This window comes from Embiotoca jacksoni, unplaced genomic scaffold (assembly GCF_022577435.1).
Source record: "Embiotoca jacksoni isolate LCO1_2020_lvr unplaced genomic scaffold, fEmbJac1.0.p SCAF_11, whole genome shotgun sequence".
NCBI classification, from domain to species: domain Eukaryota; kingdom Metazoa; phylum Chordata; class Actinopteri; family Embiotocidae; genus Embiotoca; species Embiotoca jacksoni.
In genome coordinates, this window is record NW_027185241.1 from 16,358,456 (window position 1) to 16,377,653 (window position 19,198).

The following is a 19,198-nucleotide window of genomic DNA, read 5'->3' on the forward strand; positions in this document are numbered from 1 at the left end:
AGCATTTTTGGGGGCAATTCATTTTCTGTCATTTCAATAGTTGGATAATCGTCTCAGCTTTACTGAGAATCCAATCCTTTTGACCTGAAGAACCGTATTTGCATCATATGTGATGACATTAAATTCTGTCACATATGGTTTATGGTTGGAAATAAATGTGCAAACCAAAGAGAAACTAATTTCAAAAACCCTCAAACACAGAACAACAGGATGTGAGAGGAAGCATCCTGAGAGCAGTCAGAATCCTCTGGAGCATCACATGGTCACATTTCCTGGATAAACAGTCTGCTGCCAGACAGTGATGTAAAAAGGACAACATCATGGGCCAAGGAAGCATTACTGAATTATACTCTCTCCTATTCACTCCATTTGTCACCTGTGGATGTCATCCAGTCAGTGGAAAAGACTGAATCTGTCATAGCATGTATGTATCACCTGTGTGACTGTGACTGCTGATTATAGACTCACTTGACCTTTGTTTAGAGGTCACAGTGTCCCAAGATCTAAACAATTAACCTGAATGAGTACAATATAATCATAACTGGACTTATGACTTAATAAAACAAAAACAAAAAAATAGCTGACACCAAAGTTGAGAATGTTGGAAGCTAGAAACAACAATTTGACAAACTGATCTTAACAAAAAGTGCACTTGTTCAGAGTGTTGAACTGCATCTTATCAGTTGAGGGAGTTTGATCAGTGCTAAGCATGCTCCATCTGCTAGTAAAGACCAGGAGATGGGCTTGAAAGCTGTAGAGAAATCTGGTAAGAGGGCCTTGTATTACTCCAGAAATGTAGTACTGCACTTAAATAAAGTTGGGGCACTTGAAGTAAACACGATACAAAAAAAAAAAAACAAGACTTAAATTTTAAGCAGACAAGGCCAAAATATCCACACTTTCTGCCTCAAAAAACTCAAGGAAAGGGCTGGGTATCATTAAGAAAACATCCATACTAGTACTACTAGTACGCCACTGATACCTTGACTTCAATACCAGTACTTCTTTCGATACCACTTTTTAAAATCCATTTTAAGAAAAAGAAAATTACATTACACACTACAAATGTTTAGTTTGCATGCATTTTAGTTCGGCAGAGTGTAACCCAGGTTGTTTTCTTTAGCTACAATACATCTGATGTACCTTTAACACCGCAAGTTATCGCTAGATGCTACAATTAACAAACGTCCCGTGCTAACTGTGGACGTGAGCTTTCTGGCTGCATACAGAGAAGCTTCCTGTTAATGCAGCACACACAACTAAAACAAAGGTTTATGGGCTAACGTCATTTTGAAAAGAGTGATATAAGGCATTTTTGTGAAAGATTTAAGCTACATAAGTTAAAACCGAGTGATTTTATCGATGTGGGCGGGCGACCCGAGTGGAGGCTGCATACGTTAACTGCAGTGGCTCACTAAACCCAATGAGATCACTCCTGTGTAAACAGCAAAAGTTACGCATTTTAAAATGAAAGCGCATTGGTGTGGTTGTACAGTAGGAATCAAAATTTGGTGCAGAATGATCAGACATTTTTTGATGCTAGAAACTACTGAACCAATTGGTAGTCGGTGCCATAAAAAAAAACAAAAAAAAACCTAAGTTCAGTAACTAGCCTGAGTCAAGACCCAAAAACGCTGGTTCAAACTATTCCCACAATGCAACACAATGGAGTTGGTCACTAGGCGTCTACTTGACATCCCAAGTCACTCACCAGTATTTCAAGGTAACCTTAATGACATCATCAGTGATGCATTCTTATGCTTTAGGAAGTTCCCCATGAGGCATAATATACAACTGCTTTCACAGGATGAATAAAACAACCTATAAAACTAAACTAACCTTTATTGGCAATGTCATTAGTGGACAGAATGTTAAGAAACAGAAAAAATAACAGGTTTAGTCATAGTCTCCCACTGGCCACCAGGTGGTGGTGACTACAACCGACTGAATCCCTGTCATACAACAACAGCACCCCAAAACATTTCCATCAGTGAACACAACCTCAGGAACTTGGCCTTGGCTTTAACTCTGTCCTGCAGTGTTGGGAACACTGGTCGCTGCCAGACAGACAAACCTCCGTCAGCCAAAGACTCAGACGTACACATACAGTGCAGCACTTCTTCTTACTCTGTGGGAGGTATTTGAATCGTGCCGCAGCCTGATGGAAGCTCAGTGGGAACTTTTTTTTTTTTTTCCCTCGGTAATCCCAGAGACGGTGAAAGCAAAAAAAAAAAAAAAAAAAAAAAAAAAAGGCCTTTGAGAAAAATTCCTCCTCTGTGGGCTCTGGGCTAAGAGTCAGCAGCACAGCAGCCTCGCACTCAGCAGAGCACACGCAGAGTAATATACTGCTCAGGCTGCTGAAACAGGGACATAAACTGGCAAATTAGGGAGCTGCTAGTAAAGACAAGGTAGTAAATCTGTGCTGGACCACATGGTCCCGGTCAGCATCCATTTACTCCTGGGTTACACCTCCAGAGGTTTGACACATCTTTGATGCTTCATAATGAGACCAGAGGGTTGAACTGAAACTTCTCTGTTGGTACTTTGAGAAGTGCTTGTGCATCATGTATTAATGGTGTCTGTGCTGTTTTAGCACTGCACTTAGAAAAGATCACTTGTCAGTCAAACGGTGAGTAAAGTACTGTAACATCTTTTCGTTGATGATTTTCAAGTTTCTGTAGGTAGGTAGGTATTTACTTTATTAATCCCCGAGGGGACATTTTTTAATTTTTTAACAATTTATAATTTTTTCTGTACTTGGTTCTGTACTTGTTTTCTTTTCAGCCACGGTGGTCCACGCTGCCTTAGCCTGGCTCCACCTGCCTCATGCTCACAGCTTCAGTATTTGCTGTGATTATAGTCTGGAAACCTCGTTCACATAAACGTTGGCTCAGCCACTCTGAAAGGCCACCAAGAAGTGACCAGAGGGAGTGACTAAGTGCAAACAACTACATTTTGTGTGTTTCGAAATGTGTTTCCAACAATGGCAGCAGAGGTAGAGCTAAGTGAAGCAACACAAACAGTTGCAGCAACACCAGCAAATATTGAGGACTTGAAGCCAGAGCAAGAACAATGTCTGGAATGGTCAGTTCATTCACTTTGACAACTAAATGTGCTTTGTCCAAATTCTAATGAATGGGACAGACACATGCAGATTATTTATAGTCTTTACATTAAACCATAATAAAATGATGATGTATAAAATCTATAAGGAACCTAAATTTACCTTAACATCTTAATATAAAGCTATACTGGCTAGCGTTTCAGACTTTTTTTTGTCAAAAATTAACAATCCATGTGTGAAAGATGTTACGGACAATTAAAAGATTCAAACATTCACCTTTAGAGGAACTTATATCAAACAACGAGAGGAAAAATAGTGTGGGACTGTTTTTCAAACCGCACGTTATTACTGTGATTTTTCTTCATTAAAGTTTAGTCCTGATGAAATGCCAGAAGAGTAAAACAAACAAACCCCTGACAAGAAAAACAAAATGACACGTTGCTTCAAGGATTGTTATGAGGACAATAAAAGTGGAGTCTCCTCGATGCTACACACTCATTACCAGATTTAAAGCATGTTGTCCTCTGTTCCCTGCAAGCATGGACAAAAACAGCAAATAGGCCACAAAATATGGATGACACACTGATCCAGAGACAAACACAGGGGAAGGAAAGGGTTCTTGTGTACAAAAGGTCCAGTATATTGGTGTACTTTGAGAAATCAAGGAAAAAGCCAATGTGTAAATCCGATGTTGCCATAAAACAGCTGGGCTCTTTGACTTGCCGCGCTACCTGCAATGGTTCAATACACCTACAAATATTTACAGTGGGCTCTCTGGGGAGTTTTTATTCTGGAAAACTGCATGCTGAGAAGGACTTCTTCCAATATGTTGATAATGTTTATTTGCAAACTTAATTTTATGAGTTTAATAAACTAATCAAAGTCAGGTAAACGCATGTAAACGAGTTCTGAAAATGGAGTGACAATGAGTTTTAAGTTGAATTAGCACACGCTTGTGAAGTTGATGAGAAAAGATTATCTGATTGCAGGAAGTTCCTGCATAATGTGAGTGACAGACACCCTTTATGTGTTATAGTCTGACACATGTGCAGTCCCACCCACAGAAATCCTCCCTCCGTCTGCTCCCCACCTGTATCACTTTACCTCATGGCTCTGCTACCCGTCTCCTTTCTCTCCTCTCTGCTGCATGTTTGTTCATTTCAGACGCTTACCTTTGCTCGAGGAGAAGGACTCCATGCTGGAGATTTACAGTCCAAAGAACTTTGGAACCTCAAGGGTTACTACGGCGACTTTCCCAGGCAGCTTTCCTGAACAGCTAACAGTGTCTCTCTCCTTTTTGATCTCAGTGTGTCACGCTGAATCTTTGGCTTTCTCTCGCTATCTGTCTTCTTTCTCCGCTCTCTCTGTCAAACACGTCACGCTGTTATCAACAGAATGGGAGTCCCCCCCTCCCCCCTCCACCACCTCCACCTACTTCACAGATCAGAGCCGCCCTCCATAATAATACCTCTGTCCGTCTGAGTGAGTGTGTGTGTGTGTGTGTGTGTGTGTGTGTGTGTGTGTGTGTGTGTGTGTGTGTGTGTGTGTTTAGCTGAAGTGTTTGAGAAAGAGCTAAAATTTCAAAAAACAAAAAAAACAAAGCCAAAAGGCAACAAAGAAGCACGAGGGGAAGGATCAAATTAAAGCAAGGCACAGACGTTCCGTGTTCCTGCTGGATCGACAGATTCAATGTTTGATTCGATAATTAATGTCACATTAGGAGTATTCTTACGGATTAAATGCTATGTTTTCATGTGGCTTTGAGTGGGATAAAAAGGCATTTTCACCATCTCATGTGTTGGGCATGTGATAGGGTGTCAACAGAATCTAGCACAGGGACAAAAATACTGGGTGACAAGTAGACAAAAAACAGCAGTCTTTTCTGATCAAAGAGACACAACACCACAGTCAGAGTCCCACAGAGGAGGGGCGGCGGCGGTGGCGGCGGCAGCTTTTAAATGTACTGGGCCGTTGCCACATACTGCAGTCTCACTGGCATAGCCATCAGAGAAGGAATGACATTGTGTAATATACCGCAAAGAGAGAGGGAGAGAGTGTGTGTGTGTGTGTGTGTGTGTGTGTGTGTGTGTGTGTGTGTGTGTGTGTGTGTGTGTGTGTGTGTGTGTGTGTGTGTGTGTGTGTGTGTGTCAGTGAGGCTAAAGAGTGTCAAAGTTATATACAGCATATATATGCAACTGGGTCTTTTAACTACATCCACTAAAATTCATCCGCCTTGTAATGATGGAGTCGCTGCAGGTGGCAGCATTAAAGCTACTAAAAGTCCAGCGTGTTCAATGATTTATATCCTGCATTCAGTTACAGTATACTGCAATGTGGTGTGTGTATGTGTGTGTGAAGCTGTGTGTTCACAGCCAAGGGGTTAATGATTAACACGTATTCTTAAATTGCAGCGCAGCCTCACACACATTAACCCAATATGGAGATATAAAGTGGACCGAAGGGAGGGGAGTGGATGAATCTCAACCATAAAGTTTCAGTTACAAGTGACTAGAAAGGCTTTTTTGTTTGTTTTTGCAATAATTGCTTTATTAAAGATGAGGAATGGCATCTGGATACAAATAAGCTCTCTTCAAATTGCAGCTATTTTAAGTAGCAGTTAACTGGACATGAAAGTTTAGTCAGACGATGAAGAGTCTTCTGACCATTAATCACACAAAATATACAAAAATTAGGTTTGATTCCTTCCTGTTTCCTCTGAGATTTACAACTGCAGCGATTGTTTATAAGCAGATAGAAAATGTTAGAATATATCTTTACATTGTAAAGACTCTGAGCACATTTTCCAGTTGTTGTATCCAAAGTCTGAATTATTCATGCTTGTCCCCAGAGCCAGGCATAAATTAGCTTCGTTTCAATGGTGCTTTTGCTGTTTTGTCTTCTATTATTACTGAGTACATTTTATGTTGTTGTGTCTGTTATTACCCTGCCTGTTTGCACTTGATGTTTCAATTGTTTTTCATGTTTTCCTTAAGTGCCACATAAATACTTTTTTTTTTTTTTTTTTTCAATTCAATGCACTCCCCTGTGTTTAGTTTCTGCCTCCGCATTGTCTCGCAAAGGAAACTGATGGTGTTGCAGATGCGGACAGCTAACACACTTTGTTGACAAAGATAGTCTTCCACTATCTGAAAGATTACTTCAATTTATGTAGAGAAAACATATTTTGGAATATCCTTTTCTACCAGTTCTTTCTTTCTTTTCTCGATAACACTGTTGTCTCAAGTAAAACCAAGTCTTCATACATAGATGCGTCCTTCAATCATTACAAAAGGTTCTGCAGAAATCCACACAAAGTTGGATACTTACTTTACCCATAGAAAATAGGGGAGTAATACACACACAACTTAAAGAAAGAAAATCATTGTAATAATCAGTGGTTTAATGTTTAATATTAGTACTATCTTTTTTTTTTTTTTTAAACTGTTTAAATATCAGTCGTGATGTAAATATTAGACATTTAAAGTGGCAGTCATGATTATTTTTATATAAAAACAATGGATTAACAGGAGTGGATTTCTATGCAGAAGGTGCAACTTGTAGCATTAAGTTAAGTTCAATTAGCGACCAGCTGAGGAACATGGAGGAACATTGAACAATGCTTGGTGAATAAACTGAGGTTTAAATGAAGTTTCTTCTTGAGAAACAAGTTGTGTTTTTCTTTTAATTTGAAAGAGAGACTTGTCGCTGCCACTTTATACCTACATGTGCTTGATTATGTTTCCCTTCGATTCATCACAAACTCTAAAGCCTTGACTCGCCACTGTGAGCTTTACTCCTGCTCTGGCACCCCGCCTGCGCTCACATTAATATACTTTTACATACAACGCAGTTCTTGGGCTGCTTCAATCTTATCTATGTACTTCTAGCTAGCAGAAGTGTGATGGACTGTGCTATTTGGGGTCAACTGACTTTTTGTTATTTGTTCAGAGATTTGGAAAAAGCTGTTTAGGTACTCCACTCCTTCAGACTAGAAGCTATTACAGCAAGTTTAAAACTGATTTGATTTTGTTGGATGTTTTTAAATTCATATTTGGGAGACCAGGAGATGGGGTTGTTGGGATGACAATACTTTGACTGATGTTGGTGGATGGATTGCAGTTTTATGTCTTGGGATGTGATATATTGTTTTTCTGTTTGTCCTGTGAAAAATGTGTCCTCCCCTCTGTGTTGGCCAGGACTCGCTTGAAAAATAGATTTTTAATCTTAATGGGAACTTTCCTGGTTAAATAAAGGTGAAATAAAAAATCCCGAAGAATTCAGTGGAGACCAAAACAGAAAAGAAGCAATAAATTTGCATCCATCATTTGGCCAGAATCACAACACAGAATGAATGCCTATGTGACCATGTATCTGCTGGATGTCTTCATAAATATGTTGCTGACATGTTTGCTATATCAACTTTACAAGGTGACAGTAATTTATAGCGTGTTATGCTGCACAAATAAAACTCCTCCACATCCAACCCTGTTCCATTAAACACCCATCCATTTCACATCGCCGTACCCACTCAGGACGCAGAGCTACATGCTCACACACAAACACAAACACAGCTTTCACCTCTGGAGCCGATCCAGTCAATATGAGGAAGTGAATAATGCAGCGTGGGTGTTTCTGTCATTTGGCTTCTATATGGTCATGTTTACCGTGAGGGAGACACTAAGTCAAACCCCAGCTGTGGATCTGCCTCACTATACAGTAAGGTCTTTCCCCTGGGCCTCCCCATCACCAAAAATAGCTCAACAACAGAGAGGGGAAACTACCCATGATGCATTTCCTAGCTGGGATGCAGGGCTAGCTATGTCGTGAATTGTGTCCAAATTGCCATGAGGCTATGTGTGAAAGTAGATCAAACAGTGCTGATGCGTCAGATTACAGAAGAGACAATGACAACGTATACGTTTTATGTGCAATAAAAAAAAAGCATGTCAGGATAAATACCACTTGGAGAGAGAGATTGTGAAGTCAGTAGTGTTGTCCGACAGCTGTAACATACTACACAGAGCCTGACACGCACTAAACAGTCGAGGAATTTGATAATCCCCATGAGGTGGAATACGAGGGAAACTGGGAGGAAAGGATGCAGTGGCAGAAAGTCAACAATAACAAGAGTCACACCATCCATTGTCCTGTCCTGTCCTTTAAAACAGACCACACAGAAGAGACCACACATTAACCAACACACCTCCACAGTTTGGTTATAATCAGACCCCGTCAAGCAGAATTTTGTGTCCCTGATTGAAACATTATAAACATCAGACCGCTGATCCTCCCATTACAACGCGAAGGAGGGGATCATAACTCAGCTGGACTGCTGCTCTGCATGTCTGTGGCTTGGTCTTAATGTTTGGTGGGTGTGGAGATGTGGAAGGATATTAACAATGGTTCATGAATCAAACTTTACTTATCTGCACTTGCAAGATTTGCCACAAGCAATTATTCTTGATATAAAGTAGGGCAAATGTACGGTTTCACAAATAAACGGGAAAAGCTGAAGTGAACATGTGCATCCTTTGTTTAGTTCCAGTTTGTTAAATCACAAAGAGACTATTGTGCTTTTAAGGGAGGGATCTCCAATCTTTTTTCATGAGCTACTTTGATCAAATTGAAGTGTCTGGGAGTAACTCACGTAGCTCTCTGACACTGTAACATACAGTATATTCACATAGCTGAGCTCCACCAAACCAGCTGAATAAGATTATTTTTTGTAAACAATAACAAATTGAAACTCAACACACACATACTCAAACAGTAGCAACTGGTTGGAGATGCCTGCTTTAAAGGACAATTCCAGTTTGACTGAAATTTAACAGCTGTTTACTAATTGTCCACAAAGTGATTAATTTAGTCAGTATTTCATGTCTGACTTCATTGTAAAGATGTTTCAGTTTCTCTGTCAGATGGTTATAAGAGGTAATATAGCCCTGCCTACAGTATATCTACTGCCAACATGTTTGTTGTTTAAACTGTGACATTACACGTTTATTGTTATTACTGTGGAGTCTAAAAAGCTTCTGGAAACGACTGTCTGCAAGGGACAAACAACAAATATCTCCAGTCTGTCAGAGTTACGATTGACCTCTGACCTTCTTTTTATCCTCCATTACAGGTTTGACAGAATACTTGGACACTAAGAAGTTGTAATCGCTGATCATAATCTTTGTTTGTTATCAAACCAGGGAAATTCAGCAGGACATTCGTGTTGGCTGAGAGCTGCCAGGTCACATGAGGTCCCAGAAGATAAGTCATTTGTTTGTGGTCAGAAATTTGGCCGACGACGAGTCATTTGTTGATCTTTTACGACAAAGATATTCAAATAAATAAACCCAGATCGGCAGTGAGTCACTTCCTGTCTGGACTAACATCTACTGTAGTTTAAGAAGCTGCTGTTTAGTCATCAGTCTTTTTGCTATCAGCCAGCTGTAGGAAAATGAAATACTGACTTCATTACCTATGACTTATCTTCACACTTCAAGTTCAAAGAACCTGCTGCTGCTCATTCCTTCATGTTCAGAGTCCAAAAGCAGATTTTCTTTGCCAAACTGCAAGAAATCATTTTCCTGTTTTCTCAACATGTTGTCTTATGTCTATGGAAGCTTTAATGAACTGGAGTCTCATTCCATTCCTCTGACATGCAGCTTTTGTCAAACAGCTTGTTGCCTTTTTTGGCATTTTTGGCAGCTGGCTACATCTCATCAAAGACTACATGTTTGTGGCCAAAGTAACACCATGCCTGGATTTAGAACTGCAGCCAGGATGGATTACACTGACTTTATCCAAGCTACTGTAATACTGGACAAGCAAATATATCCGTTTAAACACAAAGGAGAAAGGCTGCACAGCAGCACAACAGAAACAGGGTAAAAAAAAAATGTATTACATCACATCAACAGTCTCCTTCAAAGCAGCTAAAACTTCCTGAAACTTTAAAAACCTCTTAAAATGTTTGCTTCCCGTCTTTGTGCTCTGTTCTATCAGCGAGATGTGAGACATGGATCCAATACAGCAGCACTTACAAACAGTATTGCTACTGAGAGAGCAAATTAAAGAAGCAACTTTCACAACAGCATCAGGGAGTGATGTTATTCAAAGAGAAGCTAAAGGGGTATGATGGCACTGAAACTAAAAGACAGATAAAAACTGCCATTAGACTTGAGACAGAAATTAGCTTAAGGATATTTTTTTACAACCTAATAATTGTCACTGCATTCCCTGACATTAGTGTGATTAGTGTTTATTCTGTAGCCTTGTGTCTCATGTATGAGGATGCAGAACATAGTGATGAGCCAAAACATTACTTTCACCCCTGTTTAATATGTTGTTGGGCTTCTGCGTGCCACCAAAAAACTCTACAGGACCTCTGAAGGTGCCCTTCGGTATTCCATGCTAAGATGTTAGTTACCAGTTAGAGTCACCGCAATCACATGTTGAAGCAATTCCCACCCCAGACCACTGTTGACACTGTTGACTCACCACTGCTGAGCAGCAGCATCCCCAGAGCCTATATAAGTCCTGTATAAGAACCAACTGTTCTCTTTCATCATTCGATTCCTCTGTGAATGGTTATAATGTTTTAGCTCATTGGTGGACAAAGCTAAATGACAGCTAATGATGTGTGTTAGTTCAGGCAGAACATTATAGTTGTGCTGGCATTACTTCACTGGTATTGAGATGCTTCAGTCATGTGGCAGCCAACTTATTAGTGACACTCAGCCATAAGTCCTGTTCCCAACGGCATTGACATATGTCCTGGTTGATCAGAAAACAAGTGGTCAGCTAAAAGTGCAGGTGTGAATGCACCAAAACAACACTGACAACAAATTGAAATCTAACCCCGAACCCTACTCAGACCACAATCAGGGCTGGTCTTGGATGCATTTGACCACATTCTCTCAGCAATGTGAATGTAAATGTGTTCTGGGCCAACTACTCAACTGATTGCCTCTGAAAAAGAAATACAAATATCCAATATTACCTGACACTTGTTTCACTGAAGTCTCCCCTGAGTTTAGTTTTTTTTCCCCGACACAGATGTGGAAGAGCTCCATCTTGCTTACACAGTTCATTTACCCACCGCAGCACAGAGTCTGACCCTCTCAAACCTGCTGGAAAAATTCAATAATCGGAGCCTGAAGCAACATTATCGGGTCGAGCCAGACAGTTCGGGTTGTAAATTACAAACTCGAGTGTCCAGACATTTACAAATGTGAAATATGTCATAAATTTCAAACTGACAGAACATCAAAACATATCATTTTGTTAAAAGCCTCGTACTTCTGTGCCTGTTCACACCTTTATTAACTTGTTCATTTACCTGATCTGTGTGTTCATTTACATTGAGTGAGAGAGTGATATACGATAATGTGCGGTCACTATGACGCATTCAAATGCCAGGTGTGAACTGATGTCATCTCAATCTAAAGGCGTTCCTCAGTGCAGACCTCATGAGGCAAAAAACAGAAGCAGAGACTGGTGAAGACAACATGGAAAGTATCACTGCAGTGTTAGCAAATCTCAGGACATGAGTCTCACAACAAACACGTATACAAACACTCAGGTACAGCAGCGGGTGTGTATGCACCTCCCTCACACGTACACACTTTTCGCGCCACTATAAAGTGCAGCATGGCAAGGTAAACACACACAGAGGGATGTGCTGCCTCTCACTGTGCTGTCAAATAAGGATGCCTTCACTCTGATCCCATGCTGCTGCGCCTCCGCATGTCTGGCAGTAAACACAGACCTGAAACTGTCCTGAATGCAAACAGTGTTTTCTGTAATCAGCAAACTGGCACTGCACGGTGTTCACATGAAACATAGAGACACACTTCAAAAGAGAGCTCACCCAGACCTGTAAACACTGACACTACAACATGTGATTATGGGAAAATAATATCCCAAAACACCACGGATAACACCTCAGGTACTGTGTTCTTTACAAAGTATGCTACAAAACATCTTTTCTTGTGTGGTTTAAAGTAGGGCATAAAATCAAAATAAACCTCAACAGAAATGTCAGGATATGGTGACAAATCCCGAAGGACAAAGGTAGTCATCTCGCAGAGGTTTGAGGTAAACAACTAAAGGAAGGCTGGAAAACCTCCCGATGGAGGTCCGTTTGCCATTTATCCATTCCACCATAAAATGAAAGCCCACTGGCACTACATCTCCGTTTACTCTACCTCACATCAGACATGACAGAGTGCAGAATGTCACCTTTGCCACCAGCTTCTCTGGTCAGGAAACAGAGGTTCGGCAAACTGTGACGAGAGGAAACTAAATATACGCAAGCATCGTCGGAAATGAAGATTCAGTCCGTCAGACGGGTCGGTGGAAAAATATATTTTTTTGCCCGTGGCACAGAGACGAGGAAATGAGAGCAGGGGTCTTTGTGTGGAGTAATTTCCAGAATATATATAAACAGGTCAGGGAATTCCCTCTGACTCTGATTAGTGTCTGTACAAAGCATAATGAATGTCTGTGCGTGTGCATGCCTGAGTGCGGGGACATCCAGACACGGTCAAGATTATTCTCCCTCTCACTATGAAAATAGGAAGGGGAAGGGCATCTTTTCCATCCCTCCAGAAGCTTATTATTATTCATTTAAGGTGAGAACATAGATTGACACAAATAAATATTTCATTTCAGAACAACTGTCATAAGCCTACACTACATGGTTTAGCAAGTTTAAATATAAAACTGACTGAATTTCCTCTTTACCCAAACATGCTGGAATAAAATGGAAATACATTTATAATCTGAAAAACATTATATAAACTAAAAGTTATTTCCTTCAGACAATAGAGCAGAGGAGGTCGCAGCACGCAAGGACTTCACCCAGTTTCTAACTTTACTGTGTCGCAGGTCTCACTTGACTAATTGGCAATAAAAGCATTTAGGTTTTTGACTGTGACTTTGCTTTTGATCAGAGAGGAAGTCGATCATACATCCGTGTATGAGAAACTATTTAACTTTATTTAGCTGAGGACCAATAAGCAAAGCAGCTAGTTTAAATGTATAAGTCATTGTTAGAAATGTAATTGTCAAATACATCATATTGTGCATCATTTTTGTTCAAATAAATGTCTGTTTGCATCTTTTATGTGATTCCTATTGAAACCGGATGTATGTCATCTTTCTATACAAATTGCACTATATAGGTACAAGTTTGCAACTATTATTATTACACTTGTTTCTAAATTAAAATTACATTTGCTTTTTCAAAGCCTGGTGTGTTGCTAAATTAGCCTGAGAAACAGTATGTTGCACTGTAAACCTCCATCAGCAGCATCACTGGCTTGTTTGGAGGATTTAAATTTAAAGGAAGTAGTTAACATCCTTGCTGCAAAGAATATCAACTGCACCAGTGTTGCGTTGCAGTTCTGCATCAGATTTTGATAGCAACACTAAACGCACTAACTATATCAAATCCAGCCATATCATGTTTTAATTATATGACATATTTCACAGTAACTGTTTCACCTCACTCTTTAAAGCACAACAATGGACCATGCATCAACTTACAGAACTGGGGTTGCACTCCGGTAACATCAAATTCCCCTCTTCTCATTACAGTTTTATTTACTGTGATAGGAAGCAGTGATCCCGGTAACCAGAAGGTTTGGAGGGCAGATGGCTTATCTAGATGCACGTTACTGAAAACTTTGTTTGTCCTCAACTCGTTTCATGTTGTCTTCACTAATAGTCACCTCTGACATTGGAAATTGGTCGGAGGAAGCACAAGCAGCTTATGTTGACCGAACAGTGCAACTGCACACACACACCAGGATTAACTGCAGTCTTTAAATACAGTTTATCTTAAACTTTTGAAGTCACAATATCACATATATAATGGAATTTAATTCACCAGATGTTTGCCGGACCAGACATAGAATACACGTCCACAACCGAACTTCCTCTCCTTCCTCTCCTCTATATAAGCCAGCTGCTACACTATATTTGCCATGATAAGGGGATAAGATGACAGCAGGAAACTGTAGCTCTCATCCTAATGCACACAGTAGCTGTCTGTGGTCATCGCTCATGAGTTAGAACAGAGGATTTTATACAGCTGCTGATTTCCCCTCAGGAAGTGCAACCAAGACTGAAATCGATCCAGAGATGAGACGGAGGCGCACGCAGAGGCTACAGGGGAGATCACATTAATTACACACCTGTGCATCTGACAGCTTCCTGGAATCACAGCCTCCCTCTGCACTCACTTGTTCAGATACTGTATATGAGCAAGTCTGCTTTCTGTACAACCGTGTGAGCTCACAGTTCTAAGTATTAAAAAGTCTGATGAATGAGTATCACACACTGAGGTTATCTCCACAGAAGTCTCGCAGAGTTCCTCTTTAAACTTTTGCACTGTAGTGAGATCCAATAAAGGGTTTCCTATTAGTGTAACCGTGTGAAGACTCACACACACCGTCTACACAAAGAACCAAAGTGTCAGACTGACAAAGCTGTAATGTTAAGACGTTAAGATTTAATCTGGGACACTGACAAACCCGAGAGCATCAAGTTTGTTTGATGCAATCATTTCTAATGATTTAATCACGAAGTGTTAATTCAGTAAAAAACATGCCGCCTAAAAAAAACAAGTGGGTGAATGATTTCTGGCTTCATTTAACAACAGAAAAATCAAGGTGACCACCTCAGTCCCCCAACATTACTCCACCCCCTACACCTGGGGAGTGGCATCACCTCACCATCAGATCACATTTTATCCTGCCTTGGGACCCTGGAAGTATATTTAATAAGTGATGCAAACAAAGACTTAAGGTCAATGCGCAGATTATTTTGTCTCATTGTTTGGGTTATGAAACATTAGTAAACAGAGAAAAATGCCAGTCACAATAACCTCAAGACCAAGGTCACCCACAATGAACTATAGTGTAATGAGGAAACACAGAAAATTGTGATATTTGTGAACCATAAAAAAAAAAAAATCTAAAATAATTATAATTGTATTTTCCAGGAATATTTTGGCCATTTTAGCTTGAAAAAAAAAATACTTAATTAATAAATACCAAATAGTTGCTGGTTAATTTCTGTCAATCAAGTTGCAAAAAAGCTGCATCTTGCATTTTGTCTGCGTGCTAAACATTATTGTGCTTCTTTTATATTTGTTTTTTAATGCACAATGGGCCTGTTTGTTTGAACTACCTCTCCTAAGGTCCTAGAGCTACATGTATGTCACCCATCATGCCAACAGAGACTAGAAGCAGCACATACGCATAACCGGTTCTCAAAGGTAAAACCGGACGTTTCGCACTTTGAAAAGACGCAACTACAAGAATATTCAATGTGACGAAAGGAGAAAAAACTACTGATTGCAAAAAAAGCTAGAACAAAACATGTTTGTTAACGAGAGCATCAAGAACAATAAGTCCACCTTATTGTTGCGCATCAGTCTTTCCACTCTCTGGATTATGTGCTCATAAAATGACTTCCTACGACAACTCATCACTTTTCTGTTGAGTTACAGATGACTGAACAACAAGCTGCACAGTCATTTAGCACAATTTCTAAAAAAATTTGAGGGGTAAGATAATGTTCCAGCTTTGCATGGCAGGTTTGCATGGCAAATGCGAGATTCACATGTACGTCCATCAAATACCAAAACACTTTTACGCCCTCATTATGTGTCCGTTTACATATGCGGCATACAGTGACATGCTTTTCTGTCAACAGACCAAAAGTAGCAGACAGAAATCTAAAACAGTAAAACAGGCAAGAGCAGCTCATTCTCTGCTTGTGTCCACCTAAATGTTACTTTTCAGTTTAAAATATAATTGTGAACGCTGAATTAAAAATTGTCTGAGCTGGGGGATATTCTGAGCTTCCACTGCTGTTCAAACAATGACTGTCAGACACCCCTCCCTCCTTTAGAGACACAATAACGCTATAAAATGTCCCCCTGTTCTTTGCTGTTTGGCCTGTTAATTCCATGTCTGTGCATTTGTCTGTAATTCAAAAGCAAAATATAAAATACCTTTTAGAGAAGTAATCTCATTTTGGATAGACCTGGGGTTGTCCATTGTCACTTTTTAGCCTCCTTGTGAAGAATGATGATAATGATTGTTGTAAATGTTGAGGAAGATTCAAAAGTGTTTGCCTCGTTCCCTTCAAATGATGACGGGACTGATGCCTTGTCTGAGAAGATTCCTGTGTCTGAAGTTTTAGTTGCTGAGTATTTTCTGTCCCTCTTGGATCACTTTCCTTCTCTGACTGCCACTGCAGGTCCGCTGACCGAGACTCGCCTCTGTTTTGGTTCCTGTGATACACCATGTGCACACATACACACTCATTTTCAGTCACACTCGTGTGTACAGGCACGCACAGTTCAAAGCTCCTCCCATGGTCCCACCTCTTCTTCCTCCACCTCCTCTTTCACCTTAAACTGGCTTTTCAGTCAGTCACTGTACTGCAAACTCAGCTAGTCACCGAGGCAACTACCTGCTTAGCCACAAACCAGCCAATCAGCACGCAGAGTAGATTATCTGCCAATCAATCACCCTGCTCTGAGAGGATAACATTAGGAAAGAGTTTGTAGAGGATGCAGATAAACAGAGAGCAGAGCGAGAGGAAGCAAGTGTGTGTGTGTGTGTGTGTGTGTGTGTGTGTGTGTGTGTGTGTGTGTGTGTGTGTGTGTGTGTCAATGCAGAGAAACAGAATCCCTGCACCACGCCCAGATCCCTGCAGTAATTCCCAAGATTAACGTGCTGCTTACACAGACCAACAAAAAACACACGAAGATATCGAACAACTGTTTCTTTAATTCCTGAACAAACTGGTTTAGCACTAATTCCACATCTACCAGATATATTAAACAGAGTTTGTATTTCTGTGACAGTATACTATAGCAACAAAAAATATTCTGCAGGAGAGTAAATTAATAAATCTATGGGGATACAAATAGAATATTACGGATTAAAGATTTAATGCTGCCTTACCTAAAGGTGGAATGAGCAGCAACTCCAATATAAAGGTGACCTCCACAGGCATTTCAGACATGCTTGTTAGTTAAATAGAAAATACAAATCATACTTTATCCATGTAAACTGAAGTTGTTTGCCCACCGTTATACAAACCTGTACCCAAAGAATGGGAATGAGGGCTGGTTGTACAATTTCATATCTGATGGCATGCTAAAAATGTAATAAAGGGGGCAGTGATTCCTCCTGCAGTGGTCACTGGGTATATTCAATATATCTCAGGCAGAAAGCAATTTCATTAAACGCTGCTAGTCAGCCAATTTTTTTTCCTCAATGAGAAAATGTAGAACTACAGGAGACAACACCAGATATTCCCAGTAGGGAGACAAAAACATTTCCATCTGTGGGAATGTGTTCCAAATAACAAATCTACTGCAGACAGAGCCAAATGCATTGTACTCAAGGCATTAATTATTTCCCAAAAACTGGTGAAAAGCTTTTGATATCAGAATGGGACTGATGGCAACTTTGGCTCTGTCATCAAACAAGCTGTGCCTCCTGTGAATAAATTCAGAACTATCTATCTGGGCTGACTTACAAGTAAGCTTTTACATCAAACTCTGATAAAGCCTCACCAAGGAAGCCCTGCTTGTACCCAGTGTCACAGCCTGCGGTTAAAGCTGCAGGAAATGGATTAGAGTGTACCAAATAAAATCATAACAAAACAAATAATGGTAAATCAATCCATCCACTAATAATCAGTTAGCCTCCGTCTCAGCTCAGACAGCAGGCTGCCTTGTTGCAGAGCTATTATTTAATTCAGCTCTTGTTCGGCCTCTTGTACATAATAAAGGACGTCTGGAAGAAATGACTGACACATTTTTGGCAGTGGGGAAAATGGAAGTCTTGCTGTTCTGCACTGTCAAGGAGAATTCAATCATGTGTGCATATGTATGCGTGTGTGTTTATGTGTGTTTTCTGGAGTGTGTTTTGAAGTGTGCAGTTCTTGGAAGTGGCTGCGGCAGCCGCTCTCTCAGTGCTTCTTGGGAATTTGTTTTTAAAGAAGGCTTACAAGAAAAAAAGACACACACAAGCATTTTGTTTGAATTTACAGATGGGCCCAGCTGTGTGTGTTTTGTGTGTTAAGTGTCGTGACTGCTTGTGTTGGCTGACATTAGTGGCCCTCTGGACCTGCTCCTGTCTAACTCTTTCCATGCCCGACTTTTGTCACTGTGAAGGGTTCCTTTAAGGACAGCCAGGCAAGACAACAAAATTATTTTTACAAGTTAGTTATTAACAATTGACCATAAAAGTACTTCCTTTAGTACACAGACAGACGACTGTGTGTGTGTGTGTGTGTGTGTGTGTGTGTGTGTGTGTGTGTGTGTGTGTGTGTGTGTGTGTGTGTGTGTGTGTATAACAAGGCAATTCAAAGTGCTTCACATAAAACCATTACAAGCATCAAAACATAAGGCAAAAGAAAAGGACATTTAAAAACAATTATGGAATGTATGTGTGGAGGTAAGCAGAAATTGCTAAAGTATACCTTATGTGGAAACTACACAACATTGCATTAACAGTGATACAAATTTAAATATTTTAATCACTGAAAAAAATGTACCATATGAAAGAGCCAGTGTGGTCAGGTCATGATTGAAGGTCGTCTCATTAAACAACCTGCATGGATCTGTAGAATTACTTAGTGCATGTTCCTCACTGGATAAACTGTTAGTTGTTGCACTAATAAGCAGCATTCAATGTCTCTGCAAGTAATGTCAGCTAACGGGAAGGGCGACCGTAACACATTCAGGGACTAATTCTGCACTTGCCCTCAAAAGTAACAAGAAAAAAACTGCTTGGGAAAATTAGAAAAACATGCAATGACATTTATAAAAAGATAAGCTAATGTTACCATGACATTAATGAGGAATACTCATCAAAAAGTAATTTAACTATCTATAGTTTCTGCTGACTAAAACTAGACTGAAACTAACCTTTATAACTGATGACTATACGTTAACAACTTTCATCAAAAGACTAAAATTAAATTTAAAAAAAAAAATGCCAAAGTAAACTTTGTCTGGATAGCTGTTTGAAAAGAATAGAGAAAAACAAAGGAACAGGCATCTTTTAATGAGCAAGACTGTGGAATTAAAGAATTAGTTTAACATTC

The 19,198-nt window shown here is 40.0% G+C and overlaps 1 protein-coding gene across 4 annotated transcripts in view; it reads right to left on the minus strand.

Moving 5' to 3' along the window:
* The window catches only part of plecb (plectin b), a 137,030-nt gene that overhangs the window by 84,923 nt on the left and 32,909 nt on the right, over positions 1-19,198 (minus strand). The window contains exon 1 of one of the 4 annotated variants that reach the window (XM_069143366.1): positions 16,083-16,334. The exons of the other annotated variants lie outside the window; for them this stretch is intronic. Coding sequence (XP_068999467.1) covers positions 16,083-16,128 — 46 coding nt within the window. The 5' untranslated portion in view covers positions 16,129-16,334. Of the gene's footprint in view, positions 1-16,082; positions 16,335-19,198 lie in introns of those variants that run through there. 4 annotated transcript variants of the gene reach the window in all.